Source organism: Emiliania huxleyi (assembly GCF_000372725.1).
Source record: "Emiliania huxleyi CCMP1516 unplaced genomic scaffold EMIHUscaffold_63, whole genome shotgun sequence".
In the NCBI taxonomy this organism is placed as follows: Eukaryota; Haptophyta; order Isochrysidales; family Noelaerhabdaceae; genus Emiliania; species Emiliania huxleyi.
The window spans coordinates 380,813-398,158 of NW_005197273.1; the positions used below are offsets into that span (position 1 = coordinate 380,813).

The window sequence follows — 17,346 nt, forward strand, 5'->3', positions numbered from 1 at the left end:
TACTGCCTCACCCTCTTGCCGCTCTCATCGATCCCTGCCGCCGCTGGTGTGTGCCGTGCCGCCCCTCTCACTCCTGTGTGAGTGCCTCCGCCGCCGTCGCTGGGAGCAGCAACTGCTCCCCACTAGGTGTTTCTCGGCGCTGGGCGGAGGTGGCAGTGCCGGTGCTCGTCTGCAAAGCGGCGGCGCAGCACTCCCTCCTCGGCCTCCTTCGGCTCGGCGCGTCTGCACGCGTTGTGCGACAGCGGCTCAGGCACGCGCCGCTCGAGGCCTCGCGCATGCGCCGCCTTGGCTGGCACGCGGGGACCTGCGCGCAGGACGACAGCGGCTGGCAGCTGGCCAGCGATGGTTGCGGCGAGGTGAGGAAACTCGCCAGGCCCATGGACTTGCCAGTGCTACCGCCTACTTCCCTTCCTCGCCCTATAGGACGAGGGCGTCTTGCCTCTTCACGACGCTGTGGCCCGCGGCTGCAGCGCAGAGGTGGTGGAGGCGCTGTTGCTTGCGTGCCCTGCCGCAGTCCGGATGCGCGCCGACATTGGACGATTGCCGCTGCATTTGGGCTGCCTGTTTGAGCATCCGTGCCGTAGCACAGTCTCGCTGCTCCTCCGGCACTATCCCGAGGGTGCATGGGCGCCGTGCGTAGATGCAGAATGCAGTGTTTGGTCGCCCGGCACACCACAGTTGCGCCTCCGGCGCCTGTCTCCACGCTCGTGGGAGCCAAGACGCCTCAAGCAAACTCGGTTGGCACCTACCTCACCCCATCCCGCCTTTCCTCGCAGGCGACCGATGCCACCGGCAGGACACCGCTCTCCCTGGCGCTCAGGAGCGGCGCGGACGGCCGCACGGTCGTGCAGCTCTGCCAAGCGACGCAGGTGCCGGGGCTGCTCGCACTGGCGCTGGGCGCGGCGCGCGTTAACGCAAAGCCGTATACTAGACCGTGAAAACGGTGAAGCGTCGACGTGAAGCGGTCTCGCCTGACGCCTCTCTATCTTGGCGACACTAGTTTTTTATTCGGGCGGATTATACGAAAGCGGGAGGGCCTTGTTTTCGTTTATGCGCAGCCTGGGCCACAGTAAAGCGGAGCGGGAGACACCGCGTCGGGAGCAGTTGCGCGCCGCGCCGTTAATACGTTATCAGGCGGAATAAATGCAGACGGACGCGGCGCGGAACTGCTCCCGACGTCTCCCGGAAAAGCACGGAAAATCTTCCCTAAGACTCATCCCTTCTTGCACTTGCACTCCGAGCAGCCCTCCATGAACCACTCGATGCCCTGTCCGCCGAGGCACGCGGCGCCTTCACATCCGTAGACGCAGATGCACTCGCCGGTTGTGGATGTGAGGCGGCCGCCTGTCAGAAGAGAATCCAGGGCTGCGACGGTGTTGAGTGGTGGTGCAATGAGTGTTGAGTGGTTTTGTAGCAGGCCGTATGGGGCGAAAGAGTCGCGCCTCGGCTCTTACACCATCCCGAATCCTTCTTGCCCGATGAGGGTGCGCGACTGCACATCACAGCAACTGCGAGACAGAGGAGCAAGAACAGGCTGCGTCTCATGACTCTAGAATCTAACGGATAGGCTCAGAACGAAGTGGTAGGGACCCTAGCGATGGGCGAAGAAGCGGCGCGGCGCCCAGCTTGCTTGCAAAAAAGAAAAAATTCCGCGCACAACCCTGCCCAGCCCCCCACTCCCGTTCCCCTGTGTCCCTGATCGTCCTTCCCAAATCTTGCTCGTGCAGGTAGGGACCCTGTCCTCCCCCCATGTCCATGTGTGAGTGAGTGAGTATTCTTGATACGAAACCACGACGACACACACCAGTCGACTCGCATCGGTTGCCTCCATGAACGGCGGAGCTATTCTCGCGTGCAGTCAAGAGGGACCATGCACCTAGCTTCTCAGGACAGCGCCGGTGCCTCTCTCTTGGACCGGCAAACGTGGTGGTCTCGTGTCACCGATGTGGGACCAGTCTGGACCAGTGCGGCATCGCGCCATCGACAGCTCTGAACTGCGCCTCACCACTGACCGGGGAGGCCGCCAAGTGGGTCAGCACCGGTCGCACATTGTGGCAGCAGTCAGCAGTCCATGGCTGATAGCTAGAGCAGCAGCGTCAGGGTCGCAGGGTCGGATCGTGTCAAGCCTCTCGCCCGGCCGGCCGCGTGCAGACGTCGGCCTGTCTGCTGTCTGGAGTGATCTGTCGGCGGTCAGTACGACCGATCAGGTTGGAGTTTTCTGATGATTGGAGGGTCTGTCTGTATGTACTCCTCGAGATCTCTCCAAATCTGCCCTCTACTCAACCGTACTCATTCGGGAAGTCGGTGCTAGTAGAGACTAGTAGAGCCGGGGCCCCGTTTCCGCACTGCGGCGCGGCGCACGATGCCTCCGGGGACCCCGCCTCCCCCCAGAGCGGCGATCAAGGATGGCGCGGTTCATCCCCTTCACCGAAGCGATGGAGATGCGTTCCGCGTGGTGTGAGACACAAACGAGAGGCGGGAGTGGGGAAAAGAAAGAAAATAGACAACCCAAACGAGGGATAGGGGAGGAGGACAGGGTCCCCACACCTGCACGAGCAGGATTTTGGAAGGACGATCAGGGGGACAGGTGGGCTCTCCTGCTCCTGACAAGGGACACGACAGGCTCGCAGCGCGGTGCACGGTGGAATCCCAACTCCACTGGCGGTCTCATCTCAGTCTAGCGAGGCCCCAGTAAGCTAAAAGTACGTACGACGAAAATTTACCTTTGTGAAACTCGCGACTGCGCGCGTTCCCGAAGCGCTCGCCGCCGGTTATCCCTGACGCGCCGATCTAACGCGCCGACCTATCCCCGCCCTGTGGGCGTTTGGCCCAAGAGAGGAGCAGGCCGCCCTCCATGGACCCGCTCCTTTCGCCCGCAGACAGAGCAGTCCGCCGTCCCATTTGCTCCCTCTCGTCTGTGTCTCCGCGGCCGGGCTCCTCGCCCAGGTAAATCGCAGTTGCACGCATGCCGTAGCAGCCTCACCGCTCCTTCCTTCTCGCGGCTTATGCTTACCTTCACCGCTCACCCCCGCTCCGTTCCTCGCACCCACCCCGCAATGCCACTGGCGTCCCTATCCGCCGCCTCCGCCTAGGACGCCGCTGCTGCCAACATGCTCCAATAATGGGCCAAACAGCGCTGCGCTTAGGAACCGGCTGCGGCTCGCTGCGCTGCTCACGGCCGCTGCGATGCTGCTGGCGCTCTGCGCGACCCAGCGCTCGCAAAGTGCTGAGGAGCGGGCGCGGCTGGACCGCATGCTGCGGACCGGGGTGCTGGATGAGCAGGCGTGGCACCAGCACCTGTCGATGACAGATCTCCGTCGTACGTGACACGTCATGGCTCTAACATGAGAACTTGACCGCAAGGTTCTCCTCGAGGACGAGTCGCCAGGAGCACGCGTGCGGCTTCGTCGCGCCGCCGCCCGCGCTAACCGCGCAGCCGAGCCGGAGGGCTGGCCGGACATCAACCGCGAGGTTGGCGTCTCGACGGAGGAGCTCGAACGATTGCTGGGTAGCACAGAGAGAGATTCGAGGGGCGGCGCGGCCGCCTACGATACCTCTCAGTATCAGTACCAGTGCGAGGATGAGGACTCGCGTTGCGCCCGGTGGGCAATGGGCGGCGAGTGCGATCACAACCCGAGGTTTATGAGGCAGCACTGCGCGTTGGCGTGCGGGTGCGAGAGCCCATAGCCGAATGCGGGCTCGTCGAGTGAAACAACAAGCTGCTTATTTCTTATCAACCTATCTGTGAAATGGAAACACTGTGAGCGCCGCGAACAAAAAACTGGATCGCGCGGACGGTTTTTTTGCACATTGCACGTGTTGTGTGATGTGTCGCGCTCAGGCGCGCTCTCTCTGCTGACTAGTCTGCTGTGGCGAGAGCTCGTCATCATCGATGAAGCATCGCACTCTGGGGATATGGCGGGATACGGTCAGATATGGAGAGAGATACATCAAGAGATACCGCAAAAGAATCGTCCGGACTAAGGCTGCCGTAGAGCTGGAGTTGGTGCCGAGCCGAGCCTAGTGGAGCACTCCTCGCAACTTTAGTACGCGAAAAGAGCACTGCTCTCGTGAGAAGAAAATGTCGCTGTAAAGACGTAGGTATATGTGCAGCATCGTTTTGCGGGGTTTGAACCATCACGTTTCGAAGTCTGGCATCACTGTGCCGCCACGCCCCAGGAGCTGATCTATCCCCGCACGCTCAAGGATTCCCAGCGGCGCGAATCTGCGCGCAAAGGCCGTGGCGCGAGCGCTCGCCTCGTGGGCGCGTGCGGCGGCTGGCGCCGAGAGTAGAACCTTCGACGTTCACAGTGCCAAACCCGAGCCGGCTGTAAACGAACCGGTGTTGGCTGGGTTCCGGCTCCTAGCCGGATAGGGAGGGGGTCTGTCGCCCCTGACTCGCGGCAAAACGCCCTACCTACCTACCTATCCCCAGGCCGCGCCGAAGCGAAAAAAGATGAAAACGCCCTACCTAACTACCTATTGCAGGGCCCTTTTGGGCGAAACAAGACCAGCCTACCTACCTACCTACCTATCTTTAGGGGCCGCTCAGACCCCCTATCCGGCTAGGAGCCGGAACCCTGGACGCCGCATTTGGCGTTTTCTGGGGCGTTTTCACCGCGGAGCCTAACACATCGCGATGTCGCCGTCGCCCTCGCCCTCGCCCACTCTCGTGGGCATCCTGGCTGCCGCAGTAGCCGCCGCCGCCGCCCCGTCTGCCGGACATGTCAACGTCCAGGGGCGCCGACTCGCCGTCCTAGTGCCACCGCTGCGCAACCTGACTGCAGAGACGAACGGCAACTGCGGCCGCTCTGCTTGCAGCAACGAGCGAGAACTGCGCCGCTGCCCGCAGACGTGCGGCGTGGCGCTCGATATCATCGACGAACTGTCCAGTCGCGGCCGGCTGCCTCGCCAGGGCACTCGCCCGGCGCGGCACGAGCTGATAGCAAACCTGCAGAGCAAGGTAGAGGAGCTGACCATCGCCTCTGGTGGCTCGAGGGCGGACGTGCCATTGGCCGTGCACGACGCACTTGTCGACGTCGCGGTGTCCCTCAACGATCAGCGCGCGGCGCACGGCGACCCTCGCCGGCCCGGCTTCGACCAACTCCGAGCCTTCATCTACGCTGCCAGCTCTCCCAGCATTGGCACTGCCAAAAGAAGCGGCTCGGACACGACCGCCCGCCGCACGCTGTTTGCTTCCGTCGTCGGTCCGTCCGACGCACCACCCTCGCCGCCCCTGCCGCTCGAGGCCCGCTGTGCCTCCGTCGGCTGCGTGGCATCGTCGATCAACTCGGCCTTTTCAGCAGTGGAGCAGGCACACTGGTTCGCTTGCACGCACACACGCGCACACGCACGCGCGCATACGCGCACACGCACGCACGCACGCACACACGCGCACACGCACGCGCGCACACGACGCGCACACACGTGCATTTGCGCGCGCACACACACACGCATGCACACATCCAGCTGCTCCTTGCTCTCCGGTCTAGGCGCTCATTGACTCCAACATCACGCTGCCCGCCGTCGCCGAGCGAGCCGCGCTGCTCCTCGATACCCACGTCGGTGAAGTGTGCGCCGAGGCACCAAACCCGACGCTGGCCCTCCGCACGGCGTGCGCCACCGCGCAGGCTGCGATCCGAGCGTGGGTTGACGACAAGTTCCACGAAGAGGTCTACGTCGCACCACCGGGGAGGCGGGGCTTGCGAGACGCACGCCTCCCGCCCGCATCCACGCCGAGCCGCACCCATCTCCGGCGGCTCGAGAGCGCGCCTTGCCCCGACGATTGCGTGGAGAGGGCCCGGGTGCTGCTGCCGGACAACCTTATCGGCCTTCTGCTATCCCGCGTGGTCGCCTCGGCGGTATCTCGGCTGTATCCCGCGTGCATCACGGAGTATAGGCCACATCCTCAACCAGACCATCACGGCTGAGGTTCTCGGCGGGTACATTGGCTACCCGCTCACCGTGATCCTCTCCTACTTGCTCAGCCTGGACGCGTTCTTGGACCAGCCGTACGCGGATGGCTGGACGCCTTGGGCATCCGGAAGGCGCCGCCATTTGGATGTGGGCGGCGCCATCCCAACGGTGCGCGAGTTGATGGCGCGCTACCCAGTGGCGTCGCGCAAGTTTCTCGAGCTCCACGAGGTGGTTGACCGATTCGGCTACAGCAGCGAGCAAGGCCGCACGTACTACGATCAGTACATCTACCTGGACGGCGAGAAGACGATCCCCTTCTTCGACGTCGGCTGGGCCAACAAGTTCATCGCGATGGTGGAGGGCACGTGGGATCGGCTCGGGCGCCACACCTACCGGAAGGTGCCGTCGCTCGGCCGGCACAGTGGCCCCGACTACGAGTTCAGCGTCTCGCCGCTCGAGGACAGGCCGCTGCGCATCGGCGTCCTCAGCGACTGGCCGACTGGCGCTCCGCAGTCGCTGCACGTGCTGCACGAGCTGAAGAAGCAGGCGCCGCGACACTGGGATGAAGAGGCGACGAACGACTTAGGTTCACGCGTGTGGGTGTGAACAGGCGCCCGACATCGTGATCCACTTGGGCGACACGTACTACTCTGGCACAAGGGCGGAGCAGGAGGCGTTTCTGCACGACCCGATCAAGGCGGTCCTCGGCGAAGCCATCCCGGTGTACCTTGTGCCCGGCAATCACGACTACTACGGCGGCGGCGGGGAGGGCTTCTACCACGTGCTCGACGAGTTTGGCGTGCAGCCGGCCTCCTACTTCACGCTGCGCGGCGCCGGCGCGCAGATCGTCGCGGTGGACACGGGGCTGCTCAACAACCAGGGTGCGCTCCTCCTCCGCGAGGATGGCGGGGTGCGCGAGCGTGACAAATCGTCACAGAGTTCCACGCGCCCCTCTGTAGACTACTCGCCGACGATGATGCCCTTCCTGCCCGACGACCAGATCGACTGGGCGCTGCACCAGATCGAGGTAGGCAGGCAGGCCGGGCTCAAGACCATCTTCATGAGCCACCACCAGGTGGGCCGACGCTCTCTCAAAATTCCGGTGTGGTGCTTTGACCCCCCTCCCCCCCCTGTCTTAGTTCTTCTCGCGCGCCGAGAGCGTCGGCGTCGCCAACAACGCCTTTGGCGAGGCGCGGGGAGAAGGCTCGACTCGCCATGGACCGCCGCCGCTCACGCCTGCTCCTGTGTGCAGGCGAGGCGCTCACGGGGCCCGACCGGATCCCGGGCCCGCTCAACGTGTACCAGACGAGCGAGTACAGCATCGGCTCCACGGAGCTCGCCGGAGGGCTGAGCAACGACCTGCCGCCAGCGGCAAACACGCGGCTGCTGAACCAGTTCCCTCCCGACGTCCGCGAGTACGTCTCCGCCTTTTACTGGGGCCACGAGCACTCGACGTCCATCTTTGACCGATATGTTGACCTCCCCCTCGAGCCGTGCGAACCGGCCGAGGCTCGCGTCTCCTCACGACGTCCAGCCGTGTGCAGGTCAACATCACGCGCGGGCGGTGCATTGGCAACAGCGGCATCGCCTTCACCACGGACGTCGACCAGTACGCCGTGAACGGCGAGACCGTGTCGGCCCCGTTTGGCGGCCCGCCGCCGCTCCTGCCAAAGGAGAAGGGCGGGTGCGCGCGCGACGGCTGCCGCACCGGCCAAGGCAACACCTTTTGGAACCTCGGCTTCGTGACGTTGGACATCGACGCCGGCGCTCAGCCCAAGATCCTTGCCAAGCACTGGGAGGTGGGTCGCGCCCACGGGCGGGCGTGGGGGGTGGTGCTCGCTTCACGGCTCTGCTGGTGGATAGGTGCAGCAGGACCAGTCGTACGACTTGGACGCCCTCGGCTCCGTCTACCTGAACGCCAAAGTCTACTTTGAGGAGGAGTACTGAGAGGCGCGCGGCGCGCGAGGGAGGGTAAACGCCGGACGCGGTTGCAGAAACGGCCCGGCTTCGAAGAAGGCCACTGTCTCCGTATGTGTGTGGTGTGTGTGTATGCGTAACGACGCTGCTAGAGATGCCTATCGGGGCCCAGAGATGTACTTCTGATGCCAGGCGTGACCTAGTTAGTGTCTCCAGCTATGGGCGTGTCCACGTTGGAGCCAGGTGTGGTGTGGACGCTAGAAAGTAGAATTGCTCCGCCATTGGCATGGAGGCCGACCAAGACGACACCGATGGCGATGCGCCGAGTCTGTGTGAGTGAGTATTCTTGATACGAACCAGTTGCCTCCATGAACGGCGGAGCTATTCTCGCGAGTCGACTGGTGTCCGAGCCTGGCTGTTCTTCATTCACCTTTCTAATTTCTACCTACCTACCTACCTACCTACCTGGTGTGTGTCGTCGTGGTTTCGTTCGTATCAAGAATACTCACTCACTCACACACTGTCTCCGACGGCTCCTCGGGCCGCCGAAAAGAAAGAAAAAAGCGCCGCGCAGAAGCCGTTTCAGTTTTTTCTTTTCCTTTTTGACGAGACATCATCTCAAACGCGGGAGCGTGCACGCCATCAGCCAGCGCCATCAACAACTATGACTGACTTCTCGAGCCGCCTCTCCAATCTCGCGTCGTCGGGCGCTTTGTGGGCGCCAAAGCTGGTCAGCTCCGAGAGCGAGGAGGCCGCCTTCGGGTTCTCCAGCTGGAACGTCAAGGCGCAGGACTCGAGCCGCGCGAGCGCCGGCGCGCCGCCGCTCCAGACGGACCTCTCCTCCGACATGCAGGCCTTCCGCGATCTGGCGCCGGCGCTGACGCCTTACATCGCGTCCGAAGTCGGCCCGAGGCCGGCCAAGTAGAGGGGCCGCGTCACTCGTGCATGGTTGCGCAAGGCACAACTCCCGGGAGCATCCCCTTGTGTGTGCGCGCCGTTTTTGTGCCGCGCACGCCACGAGTGTACTTTAGGAGCGCGGCAGGACTCTCCTGAGGAGCTGGGTCGGTGCCGCGAGGTGCGGCTGCGAACTTGGCGCGAGCTTGTGCGTATCCCCATTGTGCTGTTTCGAGAGAGCGACTGTGTATGTGCGCGCGTGTGGGTGTGCCGTGGCGACCCACGCATCGATCATCGGGCGTGCTTGCATTAAGAGACAAGTGCTGGCAGGCTTTCATGATATATAGAAGACAGTCTTGACAAAAGAAACGCGCCGCCAGACGAGAGTCGCTGGGGCGCGAGCAAAAGAGAACTCGAAAAAGCGCGGCGTGGGGCCGCTGTGCGGGCTGGCAGCTACAGCCGGGCCGCCGCCCCACCGCGACGACGCGAGATGGCATGCTGTCAGCATAGCATGTGATGTCTGCAGCTTCGCGCCTCAGTCCGAGTCATCCGCAGACTCGTCGCTTGCCGGCCGCCGGCGCTGCTGCTGTTGCTGCCGCCTCTTTGCGGCGGACCCGCCGCCCGCAAACATGTCGCGCAGCGCGGGGTTCACCCGCACGCCGTTGTCCATCATCAGCTCGACGTCCTCTGCGAGGGGCGCAGGGGAGAAGAGGTGCGAGCGGCGCAGGGAATGGGAGGCGCGAGGCGAGTCTGTCGACACACGCACAGTGGCGGGGCACAGCGAGGGGGGGGGGGGGGGCTCGCATCTCCACACCCAAGCCGAAGCACGGGGGTCGGGCGGGAGCTCGGCACGGCGGCATGCACAGTGCAGGGCCCCCAAGTCCCCGTGGGGTGTGAGCGGACCTGCGATGCTCTCGGCCTCGGCCCGCCTCTCCTCCTCGCGCTGTCGCTTGGAGGTCAGCAGCTGCGTAAGCAAGTCGGTGTCGCCCCCCCCACCGCCCGCTTCCCCGCTGCCGCCCTCCTCTGCCGCCGCGGCTCGCTTGCCGCCCCCTCCGCCCGGCGCCCGCTTCACTCCCGCAACCGGTGCCGTGCCTCCAGTAGCACCCTTCTTGCCACCTCCTCCTCCTCCTCCGCCGCCGCCACTGCTGCCGCCGCCGCCGCCGCCCCTGGCCGCCCGCTCCGCCGCCACCGCCGTCGGCTTCTTGCGCCATGCGTCCAGCGTGCCCCGCTTCGGCTCCTCCTCCTCCCCCTCCTCCGGCACGGAAAACTCAAAGTCGCCTCCGCCGCCCCGTTTGCCGCCCTTGCCATCCTTGCGCCCGCCCGCCCGGGCCTGGCGGGGGGGGGGGGGGGAGGGCGGGGGGGGAGGGGAGGGCGCGGGTGAGGGGCGTACGGGGGAGTGCGAGTGAGCGCGGGAGGGGAGGGCGATTGCGGAGGGCAAGAGGGCGAGGGGGGCGCGAGAGGGAGAGGGGTGCAGGTGGCGCGAGGGAGGAGACGCTCTACGGAGAGGTGTGTGGCCGGGATGCGGCAGCGGCGGCGAGCCTGCGGCACCGACTCGGCGTACTCGCCGTTGGGCCCGTAGTACACCTTGTACACGCGGCCCGAGCTCGCCGTGCGCTCCTCCGCCCACCACCCCGTCGGCAGACCCGCTGCGGGAACGGTGCGGCTCGACGCGCCGCCGCCGCCAGCGGCGGCGGGCTTCGACTTTCCGCCCGCTTTGGAGCCCGCCTTGGCGGGCAGGTCGAAGTTGAACTTGCCATCGTCCGAGTCGTCAGAGTCGGTCGAGACCTCGTCAGTCGGGTCGGCGGCGGCAGGCGCGGCCGCCTTGGGCGCAAAGTGCTTGCGGAGGTCGGCGCTGGGCTTGCCGGTGTTCTTCGCTGGGGCCTCGTCATCGTCGGACGAGTCCGGCCCGCCGCGCGCAAACAGGCTCGCCGTCTTCTCGGGTGGCTTCCTCGACTTCGGGGCCATCGAGCAGGCCGTGTTGGCTCTGCGTGCTTGCTTCTTCGCGCCGGCGGTGTTTGGAGGGAAGCGAGCTGCATTTCTTGTGGCAGACGGTAGGACGGTGATACGAGTGAGTGTGTGTGTGTGTGTGTGATACGAGCTAGCGTGCGGGGACAGCGGCATTGTGCACGGTGCTAAGTGCATTGCCGTTCTTAACGGAGTCGCTTAGGCGGCTCCGGTGGTGTGCCTGTGATAGTACTAGCACGCGCCAGTTCGTTCGCACTTGTGTCGAGCCTGTCTGCTGTCTGTGAGAGAGAGAGAGAGAGTTGTCTTGTTTAAATTCTTATCCGGACTCCAAGTACTGTCTCCAAGACCCACCCGCCAGAAAAAGTATGGCCTTCGGAGTGCTCTCTACTGCCGTGGCGCCCCTGTCGGTTCGGAGGCGCCCGGTGGCCGCGCGCTTGGTGACGACGTCGACCGGCTGCTCTCGCGGCGCCGAGGCGTGTCGCTTCGGTCACGTCACGCGCGCTGCGAGGTGTCTTTTGGCATGTGAGCGCTTTGTGGAGACGCCAGGAAGCTTGTCTTCCATGTCTGCGGCCGCGAGCGCGACTCCCGCACCGGTGCCGTAGTAGAGGCTGCACACGTCACGCCGGCTTGCAGACGTGGTCGACTTGGCGAGCGCATGGAGGACGTGCGCCTGCCGGTGCACGCCGCGCAGCTCCTCGTCGCGCGCGGCCCAGCCCATGTGCACCGGCCAGCCGCGCGACATGTTGCCCGCGCGGCACATGGCCACGATCTTTTGCTGCTCGCCGCTCAGCCGCGACAGCGAGCGGTCGTGGTCGAGAGCAATGGCGTGGTAGGCGACGGTGGTCCCAGCGATCAGGTCCTCGCAGTCGCGGTACCGCCCGCGGTCGCTGCAGCGCCTGGTCTCCGCCACGCCGCCCCGCCACGGAAAGCTGCGGAGCAGCACGACGACCTGCGGAAACTGGCGGATGCGAAGGCCCTGCGTCTGCCTGACCGCGTCAGGCAGGTGGGCCTGCTCGCCGCTCACCAGCCGCTCGTTTCGCAGGAAGGTCGCGTACCAATTGTGCAACAGCGCTCGGGTCGCCCTCGACACGCGGAGCAGCCACAGGCCGCCATTGAACCGGTGCAGCTCGGTGATGCTGGGCTGCGGCTCGTGGGTGAGCACGAGGTCGTTCCACGTGAGCCAGCGGAGCAGTCGTGAGTACGGTTGTAACGGCATGACGTCAAGGTCAGTATACAGCACAATGTCGTCGAGAGGCAGCGCGGCAATGGTGCTGTTGGCAAACGCGAGCTTGCCCTGCACGGCCCGCATGTGGTCGGCAGAAAAGGCAAAGCCTTTCGAAGCCTTCTGGCGCTGCGGTGGGAGATCTCCCACGATTTTGAGACTGCCAAATGACATCTTGTACGCGGCACCATCGTCGCACGAGGCCATGAGCTTCATTTCCTGCAGCCAGAAGTCCCGCAGTCTCGAGACGTCATCGGATGCCCACGCCAGCACGTGTATGTTCGGGCGGTCTGCGGCGTTTTTTTGCGGTGTGGACGCTTGCAAAAGTGCGGCTGCCTTTCGCGGCACGTGCTGTGCCATCGGCGGTACAAACGCACTTTGGGTTCGAGTCGTCAAACATTGCGTAGCTTCCGAGAAGCTCGGTCAGACACACGGGAGGAGAGACGGACACCACATCATTACGAATGACGCAAAAATACGCGGAGAGCGTGTAGAATGGCTATATTTCGCCGAGAGCGCGAACATACCCGAAGGTGAACTGCTGACGGGGTTTGATGAGGAGCGATTCCGACACGGGCGTCTCCAGCTTCTTGAGCCACCCACCCACCCACCCACCTCACGGCCCGGCTGAGGCTTGGAACCACCCACCCACCCCACCCACCTCACGACCCGGCTGAGGCTTGGCACCACCCACCCACCCCTGAAACTCCCATACATACCTAGGTAGGTACGTGCTTGTTTGGCTCCTCCTTTGCTGTCCCATCTCCTCATCTCTTTTCCGCCTGGGCGGGGCAGCGGGCGGGCGCGCGGTGCGGTGTGACGTGTGCATGTGTGCGACTGCGACGAAGGACCGCTCGCAGGACCATTGGGCTTGTATTATTAACAACGAAGGCGCTCTCAAAAAATATTCCCTTTGGATTGCGACACGCCCTCCGCTCACGTTTGGCTCACGTTTCGCTTGCCGCTGTCGTCATGCCGTCGACTCCCAGCCGCGCCACGCGTGCCGTCGGTCAAGAGCCCAACTGGTCGATGGCGATCCAGCTTGGCATGTCGCCGGCATTCAAGCAGGCGCTGGAGAAGCTGTGGCGCATGCAGGGCGGTGGCCAGTTTTGCCCATACCCTCCGAGGCACCGCATCGTCGTCCGCCCATCCAGCCCGGCGGCCGCAGCAATCGTACTCGCTTTGCGGCACTTGCGGCTGGTCTGCGAAGCCGCCGATCTCAGCGTGCTGGACGAGACGAAGCTGGAGCTGTGGCGCAAGCGCGGCGGCGGTGACCTCGAGCCGGTCCTCACGAGCGGCGCCGTCGCCCTCCTCGATGCGCAGTGGATCATCAGCCACGCCGAGGCGGGCGGCGTCCTCACTCACCGCCAGGCTCTGCCCAAAGAGGCCTTCCTCTCCCTCGCCGACCTCGTCATGACGACCGCTGAGTACGGCCTTCCTGTCGCTGCGCTCTCCTACCCGTGGCTGACCAAGGACCACCCCGACCCGCTCGGAGCCAACCTCTCCCTCGTCGCAAAGGCGCTCAAGGCCCTGCTCGATCCCGACTACTGCCCGCGGCTCGGCGTCTTTTGGGACTTCGGCTCGCTGCACCAGCACCCCGACCCCGCCAACGGCGCCGTGCGCACTGAGGAGCAGAATACGCTCTTCAAGCAGGGGCTGGGCTGCCTCGGCACGCTCTACGCCCACAAGTACACGACCGTGCTGCGGCTGACCTCCTTCCCGGACGGCCACAAGGCGGAGGACCAGCCCGAGGGCACCAACGTCGCCGCGTACTTTTACCGCGGCTGGTGCTTCACCGAATCTAGCTGGGCGAGCCTGACAAAGAACGGCAAACTCTCGCTCGACCTCGGCTTGATGAGCAATGACAAGGAGTACACTGCTGAAGAGCTCGTCGAGGAGTGCACCCAGGACGGCGGCCGGCGCCCTCCACTGCTGCCATCTCGGTTTGCGGCGGAGCTGGAGTCGAAGAGCTTCACCAACGGCAAGGACGACAAGCCGCTCGTGAAGCGGCTGTACGAGGCCGCCTTCGAGGAGCAGTTTGGCAAGGCAAACAGGCTGAGCTACGCCGACCTCGGCTGGGGCGACGCGGAGGCGGCACAGCTGGCGGAGGTCCTCGCGAGCGGGGCTGTCCCGGCGGTCAAGAGGCTCTATGTTAACGGCAACAAGATTGGCGACGAGGGCTTCAAGGCGCTGGCCGCCGCCCTCAAGGAAGGGGGTGCCCCGAGCTTGAAGGCGCGAGAGTGAGATGTGAGTAATGGGCTTAGCTGCCCCTTCATCTACTCCTTGACCCCTGCATATAGGTTCTCTGCGTGGACCACACGCCGCCCGAGTTGATCGATGTGTGCCGGGAACGCAGCATAGCAACGACACGATCTCCACGGGGTGCGGAATTTTTGGAATCGGCTGGTGAGGGTGGCCCATCGGCGGAGCTTGGCTCAGTGGGTCACAAGGCGGCTGCGGCCGTCGCTGCCGCCGCCGACAAGGCGGCCCTCGCCGATGCCGAGCGCGCCATCCATCGGCTGGTGAGTGAGGCCGTCACATCTCTGTTGAACACAGCCCCCCCCCTCACAGCCTCGTCCCATCGCCCCGTCCTCAGGCGGAGGTCCGCGCGGCGGGCGGAACCAAGTATCACAAGCCGAAACCCAGTTCCCAGGTTGATGAGGGACGAGGTGTCAGATCCAGCAGGTATGCCAGATCGGGTATCTCTCGGACCAGCTTCGGCCAGAGAGGAGAGGAGCTGGCCAGCTTCGGCCAGAGAGGAGAGGAGCTGGCCAGCTTCGGCCCGATCGGAGAGAAGCTGGCGACGGTGAGCGCGCTTCTGCTCGCCCGCTTCTCGTCGGCGTCGTCGTCATCCGAGTCTATAGACGAGCCGCCAGAGCCGCTTTCGCGCCTGAGCATACCTGCCGCGCCGGGCCCCGGAGCGTGGCGGCGCCATCGCAAAGATCAGTTGAGGGAGTGGTTGCGGGAGGCGGAATAGGGGTCGAATGAGTAACCTACAGTATGGAGGATAGTAAGACCACCCGCAAGTATGTCGCATCGAGTCGTTTGGCGTGCGCGCGCCACCACAAGAGGACGGACGGCTCGTGGATGAGATAGTTGACCATTGTGAGGGCGCCCGGGTCGGGGGTCGGTTTGAAGGAGCTGCATGCCGAGAGCGAGACGCGGCGTCCAAACTCCAATGGGATGTGGCGAGCCGAAAGCCGTGTCTCTGTGCGCTGTGACTGTAACGCTGTCCTTTGCTCGCCCACCTTCCTTTCTGTCTCTCCTCCCCATTTCGGTAGTTCGCCTTGGGCGGCACTGTGGGCAAACACGGTTATGCACGGATGCGTGTGTGCATGCCACTGCATGGTGTACACTGTACACTGTGTCACGTCGGCATCCCGGGGGCGAGGGAAAGCTGCTCACTCCCCTCGCTCAAAGTGCACCACCTCTCCCCCGCGCAAGAGCTGGCTATGCCTCACTGCGTGCGATGGCGCCTCCACGGCGTCCATCGCAGTCACCGGGTAGCCCGGATGGGGCCCGCCGTACTCGACGCCGTACCAGCCTCGCGACCGCGGCGGCGACGGTGAGCAAGCGTGCTGCGAGTGCCACGAGGGGCCGGCACTCGATTTAAAGTTGTCTGCGGGTGCGGACCTGCAGAAAGCCATCGGTATGACGGACAGGCCGCCGACGAGGCCAGCCTGCAGAGCGGTCGGGCGCGCCGGGTGAGCCACCCTCCCCACACGAGACGGAAGCGAGGCTAGAGTCTCGGCTCAGGAGGACCTGCTGCTGTGAGTAGAGCGACGGGTCGGGAAGTCGCGCGTCGTGATGGTAGCCTACGGGCATTGGCCGACGGCGAGTGGGCGAAGGCCGTGCGCTGGCGACGCGTCGCGGCGATGCCTTTGCCGGGCATTACCGCGGGCCCCTGGCTGCCGCTGCTGCTGCTTGCTGGGGCAGCGTGAGCCGCTCCCGAGGATGCCTCCGCCCCCGTGTAGGCTGGCAACGGGTTCGGAGGAGAGCGATTGTCAAACGCAAGGTCCGCGAATCTGTTGCGGCGGGGTGTGCGAGTCACGGGGCGAAGGAACCTCTCCTCTCGTGAGACACGTCCTCAAGGAGCTCCTCTCGTGAGACACCAGTCGCCTTGACGGCGACCATGCCCCACCCCTACGTATCTCCAACTCTGCTTCATGGCACACATGATGTCCATCACGGAGAGGCTCCTCGCCGCCTCGAGCGACTTCTGCCGCTGCTTGGCTGGCGGGCTCGCGGCCGCCGCCGCCGCCGGCCCGCCGCCCGCCCATGGTTGCGGCTCCCTGGTCCGGGATGAGGCGTGGCCGCCTACGGCCAGAGCTCCGAGGTTCGGTGCCATGCGACTCCGAGGCGCGGGCGGGTGTGGGCAGCATAGGCAACAGGGCACGTGGGAGCGGGAGGGAGGGGTGCGGGGACAGGGACAGCGCCGGTGCCGCGGTGGGAACTGGGTAGGAAACACGAGGGACGCGGGAGGGAGAATGCACACCCCTGCCCTGGTATCCGCCAGGATAGAGGGGTAGCGGCTGCATCCAGCTAGTCGGTTCTGCGGGGCCCGACGACCAAGTTTGCCGCTTGAGCGACGCTTCGGCCTACGCGCACGACACGCATAAAAGCGTCGTGTGCATGAAGGGGGCGGCAAGATGAGATTCGGGGAATCGCCTCGGCGTCGGTCATCGTGCAGTTGTGCCCCTTCTTCGGCTGGCCGCAACGCTTGCATCTGTAGGAAAGTCCTCGGCGGTACAACCGCGCCTCCTTGCCCGCCTGGTCCGTGCCGCGGCCATCCGCTCCTCCATAGCGTGCGCGTTTGGCGTTCTCGGAGTGACCGGCGACTCGCCTACACCGCAGTATCGCCTCGTCCGACCGCGAAGCGAATGCTCTCAGATGCTGCACCGCGACCGTCGCCTGGTCTATCACCGGCGCCGGCACGGGAGCTGGCTCTGCAGACACCGGCACCGTTATATGCTTCCCCGCGTCGACGGCGCTGCTACTGCTGCTGCTGCCGACGCTGACAACGCAGCTGCCGCCGCTGCCACCGCCGGCGCCGCTAGCGCCACCGACGTTCCTGTCGCCGCCGACGACGCGGCCACAATCCCCACAATCCCCACGGCTCATCATCCCATCACCGGCGAGGGCCATGGCCCGCCGGAGCGCTCTTAGCAGCGTCGAACGTGCCGCAGCCGCCATGTTCGACGCCTCCGGCCCCACCGCAGGCGCCATGGCTAAGCCCGCCGCATCCGAGTCCGCCACGAAGTCCGCTGTAGATGACGCCCTCGCTCTGCTGCAGCTGCTCGGTAGAGCTCGGGCGGCCGCTCGGGCGACACAGCGTTGTGTTTCTTTTGTCGCCCCTTCGAGTAGAGGCGAGGGTCCCTCGGGGGGGTACCCTGGGTGGGCGGGGCCTCTACTCGCCTCTACTCGCCCGCCCC

The 17,346-nt window shown here is 65.0% G+C and overlaps 4 protein-coding genes across 4 annotated transcripts; 3 read left to right on the forward strand and 1 right to left on the reverse strand.

The window, feature by feature from the left end:
• Positions 1 to 2,965: 2,965 nt before the first annotated feature.
• EMIHUDRAFT_214973 (hypothetical protein) lies at positions 2,966 to 3,687 on the forward strand (the record flags this gene model as incomplete). Its single annotated transcript, XM_005763509.1, has 3 exons — positions 2,966 to 2,970; positions 3,093 to 3,319; positions 3,437 to 3,687. 3 exons carry the CDS (start codon positions 2,966 to 2,968, stop codon positions 3,685 to 3,687), a joined length of 483 nt encoding a protein of 160 aa, XP_005763566.1.
• A 933-nt stretch (positions 3,688 to 4,620) lies between these two features.
• On the forward strand, positions 4,621 to 8,134 carry EMIHUDRAFT_452508 (hypothetical protein). The gene is made up of 9 exons (XM_005763510.1): positions 4,621 to 5,314; positions 5,493 to 5,861; positions 5,932 to 6,438; positions 6,527 to 6,797; positions 6,876 to 6,991; positions 7,056 to 7,101; positions 7,169 to 7,389; positions 7,461 to 7,715; positions 7,780 to 8,134. Exons 1-9 carry the CDS (start codon positions 4,640 to 4,642, stop codon positions 7,861 to 7,863), a joined length of 2,544 nt encoding a protein of 847 aa, XP_005763567.1. The 5' UTR covers positions 4,621 to 4,639; the 3' UTR covers positions 7,864 to 8,134.
• Positions 8,135 to 8,483: 349 nt separating this feature from the next.
• On the forward strand, positions 8,484 to 9,096 carry EMIHUDRAFT_437697 (hypothetical protein). The gene has a single exon (XM_005763511.1). The coding sequence runs from the start codon at positions 8,498 to 8,500 to the stop codon at positions 8,756 to 8,758; it is 261 nt and encodes an 86-aa protein (XP_005763568.1). The 5' UTR covers positions 8,484 to 8,497; the 3' UTR covers positions 8,759 to 9,096.
• Positions 9,097 to 9,262: 166 nt separating this feature from the next.
• Positions 9,263 to 12,130, reverse strand: EMIHUDRAFT_104893 (hypothetical protein; the record flags this gene model as incomplete). The annotated part of the gene is made up of 4 exons (XM_005763512.1): positions 9,263 to 9,414; positions 9,631 to 10,057; positions 10,276 to 10,757; positions 11,284 to 12,130. 4 exons carry the CDS (start codon positions 12,128 to 12,130, stop codon positions 9,263 to 9,265), a joined length of 1,908 nt encoding a protein of 635 aa, XP_005763569.1.
• Positions 12,131 to 17,346: the final 5,216 nt, after the last annotated feature.

What these genes read in the sequence shown, in the direction of transcription:
- EMIHUDRAFT_452508 (XM_005763510.1), top strand. Translation starts at nt 4,640, where the DNA reads ATGTCGCCGTCGCCCTCGCCCTCGCCCACTCTCGTGGGCATCCTGGCT. An exon ending in CCCGCGTGGTCGCCTCGGCG is followed by an intron (nt 5,862 to 5,931) that starts GTATCTCGGCTG and finishes ATCACGGCTGAG; the next exon opens with GTTCTCGGCGGGTACATTGG. An exon ending in GGGGCTGCTCAACAACCAGG is followed by an intron (nt 6,798 to 6,875) that starts GTGCGCTCCTCC and finishes GCCCCTCTGTAG; the next exon opens with ACTACTCGCCGACGATGATG.
- EMIHUDRAFT_437697 (XM_005763511.1), top strand. Translation starts at nt 8,498, where the DNA reads ATGACTGACTTCTCGAGCCGCCTCTCCAATCTCGCGTCGTCGGGCGCT.